We start from the raw sequence: 19,367 nt of genomic DNA, 5'->3' as shown, positions 1-19,367 counted from the left end.
TGATGGTGATCTGTATCATGAGTGATGTCATATGATGTTATCTGTATGATGACTAACGTCATATGACGAAGACCTGTATGATCATTATCATATATTTTATCTGTATGTGCAAGTTGGAAATAATAAAACGCTGACGCCAAGGAATACTCAATTATCCTCCGAAAAAGACCCCCTTGGGTCTAAAAGGCAAAATAGGGGTGAAAATTATATGAATTGAATACTGAAAATCCGTGGTGACATGAATGGTAAGCATGTCCTGACCCAGTGGGAGCATGATTTTTATAAAAGGTAAGTGTTTTTGTTGCCCACGCCGTAAACAATCGCGTCAGGACCAGACAGTCAAAAATAGAACCAGACAATCGAGTGACACGGTCACACATGTAGTGAACTTGTTGAACCTAAAATCGATATGTTAACTTTGAATTCCGTCTCCAGTGAACAAGTGCAGCAATTCAGCTGCTTATACGTAAAGAAAATGTTTAAAAAATTGTTTGAACTTTTGAAAGTTATCGTGAAAGCTGATCAAGGGTTTATAAATCTAATATTTACAGAAGGCTAATTTGTACTTTGTAAATTTAACATATTTTGTCAATGTTACCTATCCTGTAGATGCTCCATATACTAGCATGGGGAATTTACTGTAACTGTATACAAGTTGAAGCAATTATACATGTATTAATGTAAATGTCAAAGGTCACACGTGTATGTATTTTGACATATTTGGAATGGCAATAATCAGTAATGCCTTAATTTGCGAATGAAATTATCTTGTGATATTATTTACAAATAATATATCTGTAACCTACTTACACTTCACTTAAAAGTCCAAATTGTGTCACATACGCACGAGACTCAACATGAATTCTAAATATAGCTGGGAAAACCAGTGACGTCACCAGGCTGAGTTGTGAATATCGTTCATGTCAATACTAAAGCCGATCCTCGTGCTTTTACGGGATAAAATAATTAGAACCTTTATTATCAGCTCTGATTAAACTATCGATTAGATTACTGAAGAGCTATATAAAATGGTAAACCACTGTTTTCGCTGGAACAGCTATTAATACATCCTTAGTTATTGCACACATGTTCGTTAGCTGGCAGCATTTAGGTTTAGGCATTTCTATATTTAGAGACATACAAAATATCCACGATTTGCCTTCAGTGAAATATAAAATAGAAGGGCGGTATTCCACAGTTCAGTTTGTGTCTTTGGGTGGACTTTGCTACCAGGTTAGTTTAAGCATCATATCTCAGTGTGCAGACAATATATCTTTTCTGTTTGTTCAGGTAGTTTAGAATTAGTAGGATGCACGGGTAGCCCAGTCGTCTAAGGCGCCGTAATTCGCTTTGCAGAGTTTCGTCCCTTGGACAAGCCTGAAACCTATGATTGTGGGTTCGAATCTCGGTTCGCCCCAATTATGTTTCTAGGTTTGTCAGCACCATACCAGTGCACGTGGTTTCAACAAAGTAGTAAAACGTTTAGGACCTGCATCACTTTGGGCTTGGCGCTCATACTTATCTGTGATACAACTGAAATTCTGCTCCAGGCATGGTGCACCAAACTCATCTAATCCCTCGGATTATGTATGATGCAATAATATGCTTTCGGGTATTGGCATGCATTTAAATAATGTGTTTGCAACAGCAAGGAATACGAAGGAGTCTGAAGCAACGGTTATACTTTCATGTTCATCAACTCTCACAGTACAAAGGAGTGCATAATTGAGCAATGGGTTAGTTAAAAATTCAACGTTATAACATTTATATGATCTACTATTTGACAATGTAGCGTCATGGACACGTTAGTTACATTACAGTGAAAACTCGTTTTTCCGGACAACGTCAATACGGACTACAATCGTCTGGACGACTACTGTTTGAAACTTTGACATGTTTACAAAGTTGTCATTACTTAATCCGGAAACTTTGTAATCAGAACAATTGCAGTGGGAAGGTGACCGTCCAGATTAACGGGGGCAGCTGTACACAGAAACTACTTAGTAAACGTTTCATTGTAAAATTTAGGATCTTGTTTTCAATATAGAGATTTCGCATCATGTCTATGGTTATTGATTATAGAGACAATGTTGACCAAGGCTACAGTTATCTGGGCCATCATAACCCTAGACGTGGGTGCTGCTGTCGACACCGACTACTTCAAGTGTCACCGGGACCTCTGTCGTCGTGGAGAACAGTACTGTGTGGAGGAGAGGCAAAGATGTTACCACTGCGCTGACGTAGCTCACCTGTGTAATACGTCCGAGATCTCGCGAGAATGCGACAGTTATTGCAACCGTAAGTACTGACATAATTATCGTCATTGTTTCTGTAGATTTGCTAGGAAAATTCTAACTGCAGATGCTTTCATAATGTTTAAGTTACAAGTATCGATGAGTGTGATCATGAGGACTTTGGGATTAAATACTTAGTCAGTTAAATATTCAAATCATATTTTACATATGTCTTACAGTTTTGATTGGCGAAAATTATTTATCAAGAACATATATTTGTTTCACAAGGAGTTACACTGGAAGAAATGACAAAGAAGAAAGACAAGACGTTTTCCGAAATGACAGACGTAAAAACAAAACTACACAGTGAACAAAATACAACAACAAAGATGAAGATGAGGATCACAAAGTTGAACACGATGCTGTCCCAGCTGAATGAATCACGGAATGCCTTGTTGGTTGACAACAGGGAATATAAAAGACGCACAACTGAGCATGAAGGTAAGGTATCTTTTTCACAATATTCTAACCATTTTACTTTTTGTATGTATTAATGCAAATAATACAAATAGTTATATTCTATGGGTCGGTATCGTAGCCGTGGGGATAAAGTGAGTAAGTGAGTATTGTTTTACGCCGCTTTTAGCAATATTCCAGCAATATCACGGCGGGGGAAACTAGAAATGGGCTTCACACATTGTACCCACGTCGGGAATCGAACCCGGGTCTTCGGCGTGACGAGCGAATGCTTTAACGCTAGGCTACCTGACCGCCCATTGGGGATAAAGCATTCAACACACTGAATATATATATATGGGTTTGTTTGTGTCACTGTGTTCTACTGCAGTATAGTTTCAATCACTCTGAGATAATTCTCGCTCGAATGGGTTTCATTTAACCTGCAGACTGAACACTAAGTGCCATCGTTCTCGGATAACGTCATCATGGTGACGTTTGTACAGCATTGTGTTAGCAGCGTTGTGACATTGCTGAAGAAATTTGGTTTGTTTAGTTTGTTTATCACCGCACTAAGCAATATTCCAAAAATATGACGTCCCTTGTGGTATAGACAATTTATTGATTGATATTACGAGCAACGTCCCAACGTTGATACACAATCAACCAATTCAGTAAGCCAGACCAACATTGTATTAACGTTATATCGATGTGGCAACGGTTGTACAATATCGCCACAAGGTTTCATGTTTGCAACATTATGACAACGTTTAGGAACGTTATATGGTTACAGGGTCGCTTTTACAACGCCAGTCTTGTGGTAGCAGCGTTGTGACAACGTTTAAGGAAGACTATTTCGTTGTGAAACAGACTTTACAACATCGTGACAACGATTTATGTTTGCAACCTTGTAACAACGTTTAAGTAACACTAAATCGATGATGAACCACGTAAAACGACATTGTCACCAGGTTTGATGTTTGATGGGTTGTGAATACGTTTAAGGAACGTTACATAATCGTTACAACGTTTCATGTTTGCAGCGTTGTGACAACGTTAAATGACGGTATACCATTATGAAAACCTTTTCGCAACATTGCCAGAATATTTTGTACTTGACCATAATGAATCATTGTGATAACGCAGCTGTGGCGTTCATGGACTACTATGTATTGTGATAATGATTGGATGACATGCAGAGAAAAATTTATGGAATGTTACAGATGTTGTCAAGCAGAATGAACGGTTGAGGGCCACCCTCATCGGCGTGTGTACAGCGTCTGGTGTGTTGGGGGTAGTGGTGATCATCCTCACTGGGATCCTTTGCTCACAAAAGCAGGATAAAAGCAAATCTCCACACACACCTGGTAGGTAGAACTTGATTTACTGAACAGTTGCAGAATCATGAACGTAATAATATTTCAGAAATTATTGTCCATTGACAATTTGACACTTTCAGCAGCAAAGCTAAGTTTGGATTAATTTGCAAACAGAGAAAAGGGTTTTCTAGTTTATTGGGAAGCATTTGAGCTTACCTACCATCCGAAATACCACATTTCCTCTATTTACCACCGGGCCAATATTTACCGGGCCTTTTTTTAACTACCTGGCCTAAATTGACTGCCGGGTCTCCATTCATCACCGTGCTCCTGTACGCCTCCGGGTACCTATTAACCACCCTGTCTCATTTCGCCCAAGCAACCTCCATGTATCACCTGGTATTGGGGGTTTAAAAAGAATATGCGCCCAGGATAGAGGAAAAAAGATGCATTGTTTTGAAAGAAACATTGTCAGTGTTCAGTGATAATCCAATATTATCTTCGAAAAAACACCCATTTGACAAAAAACAAAACATGCTAGCATACGATACATGAATGGAACTATAAGTAGCATAGTATTTACTAATTGAAGTAAGGTTGAAATGAAGGTAGGGTGTATATTTGAAAAGACATATACGTGAAGAAATATCAACAGGACAAAATAATATAATGTAATGTGTAATTCCAAATTTCGATATTCACAGCGCCAGAGAAGGAGAAACTGATCTTATACCAACTGCCCGATCAACTTCCTGCCCTGCTTCCAGGTGTAGGAGATTATGTGACGATAGACACGAAGTCTCACACAGTCGGTCCTGACGGTGCCATCATCTCCCATGCATCGAGTCCGAAGATGCAGTTTTCCTGCATCAGCGACATGAACTGCAACAACGGCAGTGCACCACCGGCATATAAGACATAAATCGAGTTTGATCAAATACACAACAGGCCATACAGTCTCTTAAAGTATGGCATTATCATCGCACTATACGTCAATGCATCTTAAACCGGAACCAGCGCAGTACGTCAGCTAAGTCAGGCTGTGGGCCGTTACAGAAGCCCATCCGCACTTCTCGAGAATAGGCATTGTGTTCACTGCAGCTATAAAGTGAAGATGCTGAAGGTGCCATCATCTCCCGTGCATCGAGACCGAAGATAGTCTTCCTGCATCAACGACATGAACTGCAACAACGGCAGTGCACCCCCGGCATATAAGACATAAATCGAGTTTGATGAAATACACATCTATACTCCAGATGTATCCAAAAACATCTTTGCACTAATCAAACAAAAGTTCGTCGCCACAGATATGAAGACTTGATCAACTGACCGATGGAATAACCGGGGACAACGTAGCGGAAATAAACTGAGGCCATACAGTCTCTTAAAGTATGGCATTATTATCGCACTATACGTCACTACACCATAAACCGGAATCAGCGCAGTACGTCAGCTAAGTCACGCTGTGGGCCGTTTCAGACGCCCACCCGCACTTCTCGAGAATAGGCATTGTGTTTACTGCAGCTATAAAGTGAAGATGAAGTTGAATTTTCATTCCACTCTGATATAAGAAAATACTCATGAAAGGAGTCTACCTTTCTGGAACCGTTATTTCGACAGGTCCTAAAAGTCGACACGTTGGTATTTCTGATGCAGTGCGAACCTCCACATTAATCTATGGCCGCTGTTGTGTCTGCCTTGTTTAACGCAGAAATAATGCAACTTTCACGTACATATATCTACTATCTAATGTATAAATGGGTTATAATGTAAATGGCTGTCTGGGAGCGTTGTGTGTCTCGTGTGCTATATCTTGCATAATTATATTATGTGAATTTGGTTGTTATGTGTGCTGTATGCTATATTGTATTGCTGTACATCACTTTCTTCACAACGGTGTTAGTATCTACACCGAACACTTTATTGTAATAAAGAATCCATATAACTTCCTTGTTTATATTGTATATAGCCAGCTACCTTCGCAGGTTGCTGTGATTGGCTATGGCTGCAGTATGCTATAGTATGCTGTGTCTCTGTGTTAAGCAGGCCATATAATGCATAAATGGTTGTGTGTGCAGTATTGTAATTTTGTTGTAATAAGTTATGTGAAATATGTTAAATTGTGTACAACTGACAGTGTACAGAATGTTATATTTTGTATGGTTGGATATGTGTATAATGCTATATTCTGTAAACTGAGCTGTATGCTATATTCTGTACAACCGTCTGTGGGCTGTATGCAATATTCTGTGCAACTAGCTGTGTGCTGTATGCAATATTCTGTACAACTGACTGTGACCTGTGTGCAATATCATGTACAACAAGCTGTGAGCTGTATGCTATATTCTGTGTTACTAGCTGTGTGTTGTATGCTATATTCTGTACAACTGCCTGTTAGCCGTATGCAATATTCTGTACAACTGACTGTGACCTGTATGAAATATTATGTGCAAGTAGCTGTGTGATGTTTGCTATATTCTGTGCAACAAGCTGTGTGTTGTATGTTATATTCTGTACAACTGACTGTGACCTGTATGCAATAATATGTACAACTGTCTGTGAGCTGTATGGAATATTCTGTACAACTGTCTGTGAGCTGTATGCTATATTCTGTGCAACAAGCTGTGTGTTGTAAGTTATATTCTGTACAACTGACTGTGACCTGTATGCAATAATATGTACAACTGTCTGTGAGCTGAAGGCAATATTGTGTACAACTAACTGTGAGCTGTATGCTATATTCTGTGCAACTAGTTGTGAGCTGTTTGCTATATTCTGTGCAACTAGCTGTGTGCTGTATGCTATATTCTGTACAACTGACTGTAAGCCGTATGCAATATTCTGTACAACTGACTGTGACCTGTATGCAATATTCTGTGCAACTAGCTGTGTGCTGTATGCAATATTCTGTACAACTGACTGTGACCTGTATGCAATATTCTGTACAACCGACTGTGACCTATATCCAATATTATGTACAACTGACTGTGACCTGTATGCAATAATATGTACAACTGTCTGTGAGCTGAAGGCAATATTGTGTACAACTAACTGTGAGCTGTATGCTATATTCTGTGCAACTAGTTGTGAGCTGTTTGCTATATTCTGTGCAACTAGCTGTGTGCTGTATGCTATATTCTGTACAGCTGACTGTAAGCCGTATGCAATATTCTGTACAACTGACTGTGACCTGTATGCAATATTCTGTGCAACTAGCTGTGTGCTGTATGCAATATTCTGTACAACTGACTGTGACCTGTATGCAATATTCTGTACAACCGACTGTGACCTATATCCAATATTATGTACAACTGACTGTGACCTGTATGCAATATTGTGTACAAATATCTGTGACCTGTATGCAATATTCTGTACAACTAACTGTGAGCTGTATGCTATATTCTGTGCAACTAGCTGTGTGTTTTATGCTGTATTCTGTACAACTGACTGTGAAATTATGCTATATTATCTACAACTGACCGTGAGCTGTATGCTATATTATCTACAACTGACTGTGAGCTGTATGTTACATGTTGTATAGTGTGTTATATTGACTGTATGCTGTATGCTATACTTTGAGTACCATTGGATGTGCGCGTTATGTTTATATACTATATCATTAGGTGTGTGTGTATAATATGTATAACTGGTGTATGGTACAGTTTGTTTGCCTGGACCGTATGAAGTACTTTATATACAACTGATGGTGTGCATATTGTGTTACAAGATGTACAATTTGCTGTGTGTGCAGAATGGTATGCAGTGGGCTAGTTTTATGGGTACTCTACTGATTAACATATATTTTATAATTTAATGATTTAGTGTCTCATGGGCCTGAAGTTCGGATGCATTTTGACTGTGTACAGCAATATATGACATGTGAATTCGATAATCATCTTCTATCAAATGGTCGGCGGAAGCTGACGATAATGATTAAGACGATGATGTATGCATACATGTCGTATATTGTACTTTAAATGGCTTGTGTTGTATTTGTCACGAACACCTGGTATCATCACAGTTTGATACGATTCGTTCAAACATGTCTACAACCATGATCGGAATTGTACAACAGCCTCTTGGATATTTCTGGGGCACGGGTGGCCCAGTCGTCTAAGGCGCTGCGATTCGCTGTGCAGAGTTGTGTCCCTTGGGCACGCCAGAAACCTATGATTGTGGGTTCGAATCCCTGGTTCGCCCCGATTATGTTTCTAGGTTTGTCAGCACCACACTCGTGCTCGTGGGTTTCACCGAAGTGGTAAACGTCTGAGACCTGCATCACTTCGGGCTTTCCTCCCACATTAAGCTGACACGCCGTGATATAACTGGAATACTGTTATAAGCGGCGTTAAACTCAACTCACTCACTCACTCATTTGGATATTTCTCCTCCAGCGTTAATGTTTAATATAGACTGTGAGTGAGGAAAGGTTTTGTCGTAATATTTGCATTATTATTCATTTGTTTCGAACACTGTCGTACAGTGATTGTGATACTTTAAGGATAGCGCACAGCTAACTGGATATTTGTTACAAATAATGTACAAAGCATGAAGCCGGCAAAAGTTGGAAGTTAAATTAATCAATACATAAATGATACAACTAAAACATGCTGCATGGGAATGTCATTCAGTATATTCGTAATACCTGAGAATATTTAACTTCGTGCTTCAAAATCCGTGTTGCATTTGAAGTATCCCGTGTGTTCGTTCTGTACGTGTATTTTGTACGATTTGATCGTTGTAGCCGTAATATTCGCAATGCACGTGCTTAGAACTTCTGCATGAGATTTAGGGAGATAGCTGATCTGATGAAGTTTATATCATACTTTCATGTTGTATGTGTATGTAGAGAAGTGTTAGAACTAGTACTGTAAGTCCAGAGTGTTTATTCTTCTTGATAAATTATTTCTTCCTTAAAGATGAGACATTCGACTCTTTTTTTTAACCATTGAAACCACGTTAGCTCGACTTTCTAAACTCTAAAACTAACTATAACTATAAAGTTATGATCTTAGCACAGTCGTTATTGACATCCTGGCCCTACAGCGGCACTACCGACATATCTCCAAATATTATATTTCATTATGTATTTTTGACGGGTTTATAGTGCTAGCTATTGCCCATTGAGATACCATGCAGCAGCTTAACCCAATCATGCACAGTATACCTCAAATCCGAGCCGGCCAGTCCTTATCTTATCCCTTTAATGCCGAGCGCCAAGCAGGGTAACAACAAGAACCAATCTTTTAACGTTTTTTTGGTAGGGCGCGGCCGGGGGTCGAACCGTGCCCTATCAATTAAGGTTGCAGTCCATAAACTCGAACTTCATTAAGTCGCTATATAATTATTAAAGACACTATTGTGACTCGAAAAATGGATACCTTGGAAATGAATGGTTTAAAGGTATTTTATTCAATGATGAAATAATGAGTTATCACAAATTAGTAGGCCCTCTTCGAAATATTTAAAAAAAGTATATAACGATTTGGAAAATGGTTTATAATCAGCAAAAGCTTAAATGTTATTGTTTGACAATGACTAAGCAACATGGTGTTGGTACAGTTCCATTTAAAAGGGACGTATGCTAGTATTACCGCTGCATTGTATGTCCTCTGTTTCAAGAGCTATGTCAGAACCCCTCAGGACGATCTAGTGTGTCAGTATAAAATACAACTAGACTATGAATGTCAATTGTAATCACGTCCGGTGTCACCGTGACCTCTGTCGGCAGGGAGTTCAGGGCTCCGAGGAGGAATGGCACAGGTGTGCATACCTGATTCCCACCATAGAAATGAACCCGCGAAGCTCCGGGGTAGAATAGGTCTTCGGCAGCCAATTGGTTAGTTAAAAGGCGACTATGCTTGTGGTAAGAGGCGACTAACGGGGTCGGGTGATCAGGCTCGCTGATTTAGTTGACGGAAGTCATCGTATCCCAATTGCGTGGATCGATGCTCAAAAAGTCAATCACTGGATTGTCTGGTGGAGACTCGATTATTTACAGACCGCCGTCATATACCTGGAATATTGCTGAGCGCGGCGTTAAACAACAAACAAACAAAGGAACCTACGATCATCAGAAACTGCATTGTGAATTACAACCTGTTTCCCTGGGTATGCTGCTTATAATGTCAATCATTTGATTGTCTGGTCCAGACTCGATTATTTACAGACCGCCGTCATATAGCTGGAATATTGCTGAGTGCGGTGTTAAACAACAAACCAACCAACCAACCATACCCAGGGAACCAGGCTGTGTGAATTATTGCTCTTTAGACTTTTACTTAGTTTTAAGAACCTTTAGCCATCAGGAAAATGACGATGTAGTTTTTAAGCAGCGGCACCAGGGGCAGGTATACAAAGTTTCCTCCAGAAACTTACGGGCTGATCATCAAAGGCGATGTGATTACTTGCAGAAAAGGAAGTGAGGTGAGTTGTAATGGGTTTCTACATCTGATAAAAGATTATTGCATGTATATAGCGACGATATATATGTGGCTCCTTGTACTACTTCAGAATACAGCTAACCCACTGATATACCATGCCGCAGCTTAAACCTGGATATCCCACACAGTATATCGACTCCGAACCGACCAGTCCTTGTTTTATCCCCTAAATGACGAGCCCCTAGGCAAGTAAACAATTATAAGAAACACCCTTTAACGTATTGTGGTACGACGCGACCCCGACCTCCAGGCAGACGCTCTATTTACTATAACACGGACGCGGTATATGAAGCCAAGAGGTAGTCAACAGTAACAAGCATATTGCTATCGATATACATAGAGACATGTCTCACTTGTGTAAGTGTGTTGGCAATGCTGGCATTATCTGTGATACATTTCTATTTTTAGACACACCCATCCTTTTTCAATGTCTATGTTTAATGCCACGTGGGCGAGGAAATATATACATTGTGCGGATTTGAACGATATCCGGATATTGTGTCATTGTAAGATACGAGTCCCTTTCGGGTAAGTTGTTCATATTCTTTCTTGTAATTAATGTTACAGTTTTTAAAATGATATCAATGTTGATCACATTTTGAGAAGTAATGACATTTCAGTGACACGACCAATGGTACTGCCGTGTGCCACTGTACTCTTTGATGCGGCGTCAGGCATATGACAAACTCGTGAGAGTGGCGGGTGCTACCGTAAGGTCCAGACTGACTATTGCCGGGCGTTGACATTTTGCATGTACTTGTTTGTTTGTTTGTTTGTTGTTAAACGCCGCACTCAGCAATATTCCAGCTATATGACGGAATATATCAAGTCTGGACCAGATAATCCAGTGATTGACATCATGACCAACGATCCACGAAATTGGGATACAATGACATGCATCAACCAAGTCAGCAAAATCTGACCTTCCGATCCCGTTAGTCGCCTCTTACCACAAGCATAGGCGCGACTATGGGATGCTGAAGACCTATTCTACCCCGGATCTTCACGGGTCGCATGCACTTATGTGATGACTATGAGTGATACTTCATATTTACATGAAATTGTCTTGTAATACAGATAAAACTGATCCACTTGACCTCCAAAGTATCAATAGATCGTTTCAATAGATGTAACTTCTTGGTGGATGTCGCATCCTGCTACAGATTAGGTTATTCATATCAGATATATGTAATTATCGAAGGTACATGTTTTGGTTTCAGATAAAATGTTGAGAAAGTGTGCCGCCCTCTTGGTTTTTATTGCCGTACACGTCACTGCTGCTCTAGATCAAAACATGTTTCCGTGTCACCGTGACCTCTGCCGGCGTGGGGAACAGTACTGCGTGGACGATACTCAGAAATGTTATCACTGCGCAGATGTGGTACACCTGTGTAATACCACAGAACTCTCGCGAGACTGCGATGGCTACTGTTATCGTATGTACTCCAATCATTCATCTTACAACCATTTCCTGTCAACATCAGAAATATAGTAATAGTCATATTGATGACTGACGTAGTTCACCATGCTGGTTTAATGGTTCGCTTCTATTTCGGATCCATTCTTTATTTTTTTTCTTATTTACATGGAACTACACAAATTTACAACCATACATGTAATACCTATTTGTACGGCGGTAAAGCCCGTTTGATGAAGTGTTGGCTTATGTAGGCGACGTTCTGGGTTCGAATCTTTACATGGGTACAGACCCGTGAAGATCCGGGGTAGAATAGGCCTTCAGCAACCCATGCTTGCCGTAAAAGGCGACTACGCTTGTGGTAAGAAGCGACTAACGGGATCGGGTGGTCAGGCTCGCTGACTTGGTTGATGCATGTCACCGTGTCCCAATTGCGTGGATCGATGGTCATGATGTCAATCACTGGATTGTCTGGTCCAGACTTGATTATTTACAGACCGCCGTCATGTAGCTGGAATATTGCTAAGTGCGGCGTTAAACAACAAACAAACATGGGTACAATATGGTAAACTAATTCTTGTTGTCTCCTGCTGTGGTAAGGCTGGAATATCTCTTGGTGCCAACTTACCATACAACATAACTTATCATATAACAATATTGATTGCAGGGGTTCAGTTACAGACTGTGACGAAACTGGAAGCTGACACAAGCCGGCATCTGGCTGAAATGTCTACAGATTTGGCCAAAGAACAACGAAGACACGTCAACATGACGCAAACAGTCCAACAGCTGACGCGTGACGTCAGCACACTTACAACAATAAATATCAACTTTACAGCTATAGTCAACAAATCTAAAACACTGGAATCTAAATATGAAGGTAGGGAGCTTTACTCATACCCCACTGCTGTGTTAACGTCGTGTGAGTGAGTGATTAAGTGAATATTTTACATCACATCCGCAATATTTCAGCAATATCATGACGACAGGTCATCGTTGTGTGATGGTGCGGTGGTAGCCCAGTGGTTGACGTGTTAGTTCACGCCGACGAGTCCTTGCATAGGAAAATATATATCTTACCATTCTTAATGTCCATTGGAAATTTTGATAAAGGCGGCATAAATCTATACTCACTAACTAATATGGTATACAGAACATGCATTACTCTCCAAATAGAGTGAGTATGGTTTTACGCCGCTTTAGGAAATATTCCAGCAAGTTCTCGGTAGGAACACCAGAAATGGGTTTCAGACATTGTGCCAATGACGAACGCCGGTTTTCGGCGTGACGAGCGAACGCTTTAACCACCAGGCTTCCCAACCGCCCCTCTTTAAATAGATGTGACACAACCATGACTCCCGAAATGCAGTAAACTACAGGTATAACGAACTTGGTTCAACCAAAACACCAATGACTGTCGAAATACAATAAACTACGGAAATACCGAACTAGGTTCAACCCAGCACTTGGTTCAACCAAGATACCCCTAACTACATTAATATATGAATTGCAGTTGACTTGACTTGACTCAGTATTTATCTACTATCTGATAAAGTCTAACCGATAAGCCTAAAGCGTCATGTTTGTTTCAGATACCATTCAACAAAAGCGGCAGCTTGAGACTATCGTATTTAGTGCATGCGCTGCGTGTGGTGTCCTAGTGTTGGTGGTCATCACATTATCTGGGATTATTTGTGTTACACGCGCACAGATACATCGTTGTTCACAAAGCACTACATCCGGTCATCTCGGTATGTTTGTATATAAGTGGTAGATTATTTGAGAAAAATGAATATACGTCTAGCACGGTGTTACTTTCAAATGGCCCCCGTGTCTAGTGACCTATGCTGACCTAGATCGTTCGAGTGGACAGGCTCGGTGATTGGGTGTCGACGGCGTGAACGTTGCTCCTAATATCAATCACTGGCTTGTAAGTTCCAGAATCGATTATTGCCAGGCAGCTTTAATATTGCGAAGATATTTCAAACTGCAAACTGTCGGATAATAAACAAACAAAACAATGATGGTCGTGTGTTTCATCGGCCTAATCGCCACCCCCCTTGGTGTTCAGGGCCTTTTGAGGTGTTCATATATTCATAGTATTTACAAAACTTTCAGTTTACAATTCATAACAAGCACGTCATTTATTTACAGGATCACATGAAGATGAAGGTCACGATGACCTTCCTCTCCTAGGTACAGACTCCCAAAGGACACATCAGCATAAAACACAATGTCCGACCAAAGTTCCTTGCTTCACAATAAACGGCGATGTCACCGTTTCAAGACTGGAGGTTCAGTCCCCTAACATTGAAAGCGTCAGCAACAACACTCCACCGTCTGTACTTCAGAAGCGGGTTGATAACAAGGATTGCACTGTGGACATGAATGTTGCGTCGATTGGCGGAAGCTACACAGATGTTGTTGATAAGGGTAAACGAGAAAGAACTCCTTCAATTCTGAAAAATATACAACCAACTGACGAAGGTTTAGAAGGTATTAAACATTATACTCTTGAGAATAACGGTACTTTCTTCACTGATGTACCAGGGTGAGACGAATGGCGCGCGTGTGTCTGTGAGTGTGCAGGGGTTGGGGTGGGGGGTGGGGGGTGGGGGGGGTGGGGGGGGGGGGGGGCTGTGGGAGGAGGGGGGGGGGGGCGGCTGTGGGAGGAAGGTGTGGTAATATTTGTAAGGGGTGAATGAGGGTATCAGTTTGAACGCTAGGTGATTACGTGGATGTGAGTGTCTTTGTGTGTGTTGGTGTGAACGTGGATTTTGATGTGGATGTGGGTGTTGGTTTGAAAGACGTGTCAAGCTGATGTTCGATCTTTCAAGCTTCATGTATAATTTAACCTTGTTTATACTGTACGTTGTATCGTCAACTTTTAGGTTCCATGGACAAGTTGGTTTAACGTTAGTTGTTCTTGTGCTGATACATTACGCTGCTGCCTTTTATTCCGTAAACCAGGTTCTCAGAACTGCTGCACAATAAACGTTTACTTTTCGGTCTCTGATATAGACAAAGAATATGCTGCATGTATATTGCTATATTTGATGAGTAATAAAAAGTATATTTTTATGAGTGCATATGTCAAATAGTTCTCCATGATTCATATTCTTACAATTATTTCAATAAACTACATTATCATTTCTCGCCATCTTGTCTTTGATTGAAGTATAATCGACTGCAACCCAGAATTAACCAACACCAACATTGTTATTTCACACACAACACGGGCTACAAGTTTGACCTCAAAATGTTTCCCTGTTTAATTGAACAGGTGAGGTGAGCTCGAGGTGAGGTGAGGTGAGGTGAGGTGAGGTGAAATGGGGTTTAACGTCGCGTCCAAGATTATTACACTTATATAGCGACGTGCATGTACGTGTGTGTGTGTTTGTGTGGCTGCTTGTGCTGGTCCGGACTTATGCCGATTTATAGTGCTAGCTCACGGAGATACCATGCCGTTTCACATGAACAACCCACTCAGACACTGTATACTGACTCCAAGCCGACCAGTGCTTGTTTTAGCCCCTTAATGCCGAGCGTCAGACAGGGTAACAACAAGTACCATCTTTTAACGTCTTTTGGTATGACGCGGCCGGGCATCGGACCTCGGACCTTCCGCTCTCCGGGCGGACGCTCTACCACTAGACCACGGAGGCGGTCGTTAAATTGAACAAATGTAACGTCACACATCTTCATGGGAAGATCTTAAATGGGCGAAGCAAGGCAAAATGATTTTTTTATGTAAGATGATGGCCAAAGAATTAGTCCCCTGATATTTAGTCATCAGCTCGCCACTACCTCGGGAAACAATATCCAGATAATCATGTCCACACTGGCGTCATCTCTTCAAACAATGGGCAACTGTGGGTTCAGTCGTCCTAGGTGTGACAGAAACCTACGATGGTGGGTTTGAATCTCAGATATTCAATGCTTATATTTCCAGGTTTGTCAGCATCATATTCGTGCTTAAGAACTGAATCATACGGGCTTTCCCCCCAAATCAAGCTGTCACGCCGTGATATAACTAAAATGTAACTGTTTAATACACATAACATTGTTCTACATACACCTCTTAATAAACAAATGCTATAAGACACTGCTGATCTGGCTATTTTTAAGTGATAATATCGTTATAATACATTCCCACCGTTTCAGGGTTTATTTTATGATAATATCGTTTTGCTTTAGGGGTAGTCTTAGCGGGTGTTATATGAAAACAACCGTTTGTATCTCTTAATGTCATCTCAACAATAACACAGCCTTCGTTTGCTGGAACCAATTTTTGTGCTCAAGGAGAGGGAACATATACATTGGTATTGGACAGATACCACTGCATTAGTGTGAGTGAGTTGGGTTTAACGCCGCTTTTAAGAGTATTCCAGTCATATCACGGCGTGTCAGCTTAATGTGGGAGGAAAGCCAGAAGTGATGCAGGTCTCAGACGTTTACCACTTCGGTGAAACCCACGAGCACGGGTATGGTGCTGACAAACCTAGAAACATAATCGGGGCGTACCGGGATTCGAACCCACAATCATATAACACTGCATTTAAGTAGGACATGTGCAAGTATTACTAGATCCTGGATTTAGTCATGTGTACTGTTTTACGCCTGTCCTGTAGAATGCCACCTCTACATATGGACGCCATCACACACATACCGTAGTGTACAGACATCAGTGAGTGAGTATTGTTTTACTCCTGAATGCCACCTCTACATATGGACGCCATCACACACATACCGTAGTGTACAGACATCAGTGAGTGAGTATTGTTTTACTCCTGAATGCCACCTCTACATGTGGACGCCATCACACACATACCGTAGTGTACAGACATCAGTGAGTGAGTATTGTTTTACTCCTGAATGCCACCTCTACATATGGACGCCATCACACACATACCGTAGTGTACAGACATCAGTGAGTGAGTATTGTTTTACTCCTGAATGCCACCTCTACATATGGACGCCATCACACACATACCGTAGTGTACAGACATCAATGAGTGAGTATTGTTTTACGCCTGAATGCCACCTCTACATATTGACGCCATCACACACATACCGTAGTGTACAGACATCAGTGAGTGAGTATTGTTTTACTCCTGAATGCCACCTCTACATATGGACGCCATCACACACATACCGTAGTGTACAGACATCAGTCAGTGAGTATTGTTTTACTCCTGAATGCCACCTCTACATATGGACGCCATCACACACATACCGTAGTGTACAGACATCAGTGAGTGAGTATTGTTTTACTCCTGAATTGCACCTCTACATATGGACGCCATCACACACATACCGTAGTGTACAGACATCAGTGAGTGAGTATTGTTTTACTCCTGAATTGCACCTCTACATATGGACGCCATCACACACATACCGTAGTGTACAGACATCAGTGAGTGAGTATTGTTTTACTCCTGTCCTGTAGAATGCCACCTCTACATATGGACGCCATCACACACATACCGTAGTGTACAGACATCAGTGAGTGAGTATTGTTTTGCTCCTGTCCTGTAGAATGCCACCTCTACATATGGACGCCATCACACACATACCGTAGTGTACAGACATCAGTGAGTGAGTATTGTTTTACTCCTGTCCTGTAGAATGCCACCTCTACATATGGACGCCATCACACACATACCGTAGTGTACAGACATCAGTGAGTGAGTATTGTTTTACTCCTGAATTGCACCTCTACATATGGACGCCATCACACACACACCGTAGTGTACAGACATCAGTGAGTGAGTATTGTTTTACTCCTGAATGCCACCTCTACATATGGACGCCATCACACACATACCGTAGTGTACAGACATCAGTAAGTGAGTATTGTTTTACTCCTGAATGCCACCTCTACATGTGGACGCCGCCACACACATACCGTAGTGTACAGACATCAGTGAGTGAGTATTGTTTTACTCCTGAATGCCACCTCTACATATGGACGCCATCACACACATACCGTAGTGTACAGACATCAGTAAGTGAGTATTGTTTTACTCCTGAATTGCACCTCTACATATGGACGCCATCACACACACACCGTAGTGTCCAGACATCAGTAAGTGAGTATTGTTTTACTCCTGAATTGCACCTCTACATATGGACGCCATCACACACACACCGTAGTGTACAGACATCAGTGAGTGAGTATTGTTTTACTCCTGAATGCCACCTCTACATATGGACGCCATCACACACATACCGTAGTGTACAGACATCAGTGAGTGAGTATTGTTTTACTCCTGAATGCCACCTCTACATATGGACGCCATCACACACACACCGTAGTGTACAGACATCAGTAAGTGAGTATTGTTTTACTCCTGAATTGCACCTCTACATATGGACGCCATCACACACACACCGTAGTGTACAGACATCAGTGAGTGAGTATTGTTTTACTCCTGAATGCCACCTCTACATATGGACGCCATCACACACATACCGTAGTGTACAGACATCAGTGAGTGAGTATTGTTTTACTCCTGAATGCCACCTCTACATATGGACGCCATCACACACACACCGAGTGTACAGACATCAGTGAGTGAGTATTGTTTTACTCCTGAATGCCACCTCTACATATGGACGCCATCACACACATACCGCAGTGTACAGACATCAGTGAGTGAGTATTGTTTTACTCCTGAATGCCACCTCTACATATGGACGCCATCACACACACACCGAGTGTACAGACATCAGTGAGTGAGTATTGTTTTACTCCTGAATGCCACCTCTACATATGGACGCCATCACACACATACCGCAGTGTACAGACATCAGTGAGTGAGTATTGTTTTACTCCTGAATGCCACCTCTACATGTGGACGCCATCACACACATACCGTAGTGTACAGACATCAGTGAGTGAGTATTGTTTTACGCCTGAATGCCACCTCTACATATGGACGCCATCACATACATACCGTAGTGTACAGACATCAGTGAGTGAGTATTGTTTTACTCCTGAATGCCACCTCTACATATGGACGCCATCACACACATACCGAGTGTACAGACATCAGTGAGTGAGTATTGTTTTACTCCTGAATGCCACCTCTACATATGGACGCCATCACACACATACCGTAGTGTACAGACATCAGTGAGTGAGTATTGTTTTACTCCTGAATTGCACCTCTACATATGGACGCCATCACACACACACCGTAGTGTACAGACATCAGTGAGTGAGTATTGTTTTACGCCTGAATGCCACCTCTACATATGGACGCCATCACACACATACCGTAGTGTACAGACATCAGTGAGTGAGTATTGTTTTACTCCTGAATGCCACCTCTACATATGGACGCCGCCACACACATACCGTAGTGTACAGACATCAGTAAGTGAGTATTGTTTTACTCCTGAATTGCACCTCTACATATGGACGCCATAACACACACACCGTAGTGTACAGACATCAGTGAGTGAGTATTGTTTTACTCCTGAATGCCACCTC

The 19,367-nt window shown here is 41.4% G+C and overlaps 2 protein-coding genes across 5 annotated transcripts; both read left to right on the top strand.

Annotated features, from left to right (window-relative positions):
- The first annotated feature begins 1,147 nt into the window (after positions 1 to 1,147).
- On the top strand, positions 1,148 to 7,088 carry LOC124114665. Of its 3 annotated transcripts, none has more exons than XM_048388028.1 (6): positions 1,148 to 1,233; positions 2,083 to 2,298; positions 2,523 to 2,735; positions 3,914 to 4,057; positions 4,714 to 4,957; positions 5,381 to 7,088. In XM_048388028.1, the coding sequence occupies exons 2-5, from the start codon at positions 2,088 to 2,090 to the stop codon at positions 4,929 to 4,931; spliced, it is 786 nt and encodes a 261-aa protein (XP_048243985.1). In that variant the 5' UTR covers positions 1,148 to 1,233; positions 2,083 to 2,087; the 3' UTR covers positions 4,932 to 4,957; positions 5,381 to 7,088. The 3 variants fall into 3 exon arrangements, with proteins under 3 accessions (XP_048243985.1, XP_048243986.1, XP_046331302.2); XM_048388029.1 differs by having other exon boundaries at positions 4,714 to 4,821; positions 5,124 to 7,087; XM_046475346.2 differs by having other exon boundaries at positions 4,714 to 7,086.
- Positions 7,089 to 10,005: 2,917 nt separating this feature from the next.
- On the top strand, positions 10,006 to 14,460 carry LOC124114664. Of its 2 annotated transcripts, none has more exons than XM_046475344.2 (5): positions 10,006 to 10,435; positions 11,673 to 11,888; positions 12,537 to 12,749; positions 13,462 to 13,620; positions 14,024 to 14,460. In XM_046475344.2, exons 2-5 carry the CDS (start codon positions 11,678 to 11,680, stop codon positions 14,422 to 14,424), a joined length of 984 nt encoding a protein of 327 aa, XP_046331300.2. In that variant the 5' UTR covers positions 10,006 to 10,435; positions 11,673 to 11,677; the 3' UTR covers positions 14,425 to 14,460. The 2 variants fall into 2 exon arrangements, with proteins under 2 accessions (XP_046331300.2, XP_046331297.2); XM_046475341.2 differs by lacking the exon at positions 10,006 to 10,435 and adding an exon at positions 10,469 to 10,980.
- The last annotated feature ends 4,907 nt before the right edge of the window (positions 14,461 to 19,367 follow it).

The sequence above is a fragment of the Haliotis rufescens genome, unplaced genomic scaffold (genome assembly GCF_023055435.1).
Source record: "Haliotis rufescens isolate VD_foot unplaced genomic scaffold, xgHalRufe1.0.p SCAF_7, whole genome shotgun sequence".
NCBI lineage: Eukaryota > Metazoa > Mollusca > Gastropoda > Lepetellida > Haliotidae > Haliotis > Haliotis rufescens.
The sequence above is the reverse complement of the archived record's forward strand: the minus strand, read 5'-3'. Positions and strand labels throughout refer to the sequence as shown.

Bases quoted from the DNA above. Each gene is read 5' to 3' on its own strand.
- LOC124114665 (XM_048388028.1), top strand. From the start codon at position 2,088: ATGTTGACCAAGGCTACAGTTATCTGGGCCATCATAACCCTAGACGTG. The intron at 2,299-2,522 runs GTAAGTACTGAC...TTGTTTCACAAG, and splicing joins ATGCGACAGTTATTGCAACC to GAGTTACACTGGAAGAAATG. The intron at 2,736-3,913 runs GTAAGGTATCTT...GGAATGTTACAG, and splicing joins ACGCACAACTGAGCATGAAG to ATGTTGTCAAGCAGAATGAA.
- LOC124114664 (XM_046475344.2), top strand. From the start codon at position 11,678: ATGTTGAGAAAGTGTGCCGCCCTCTTGGTTTTTATTGCCGTACACGTC. The intron at 11,889-12,536 runs GTATGTACTCCA...TATTGATTGCAG, and splicing joins CTGCGATGGCTACTGTTATC to GGGTTCAGTTACAGACTGTG. The intron at 13,621-14,023 runs GTATGTTTGTAT...ATTTATTTACAG, and splicing joins CACTACATCCGGTCATCTCG to GATCACATGAAGATGAAGGT.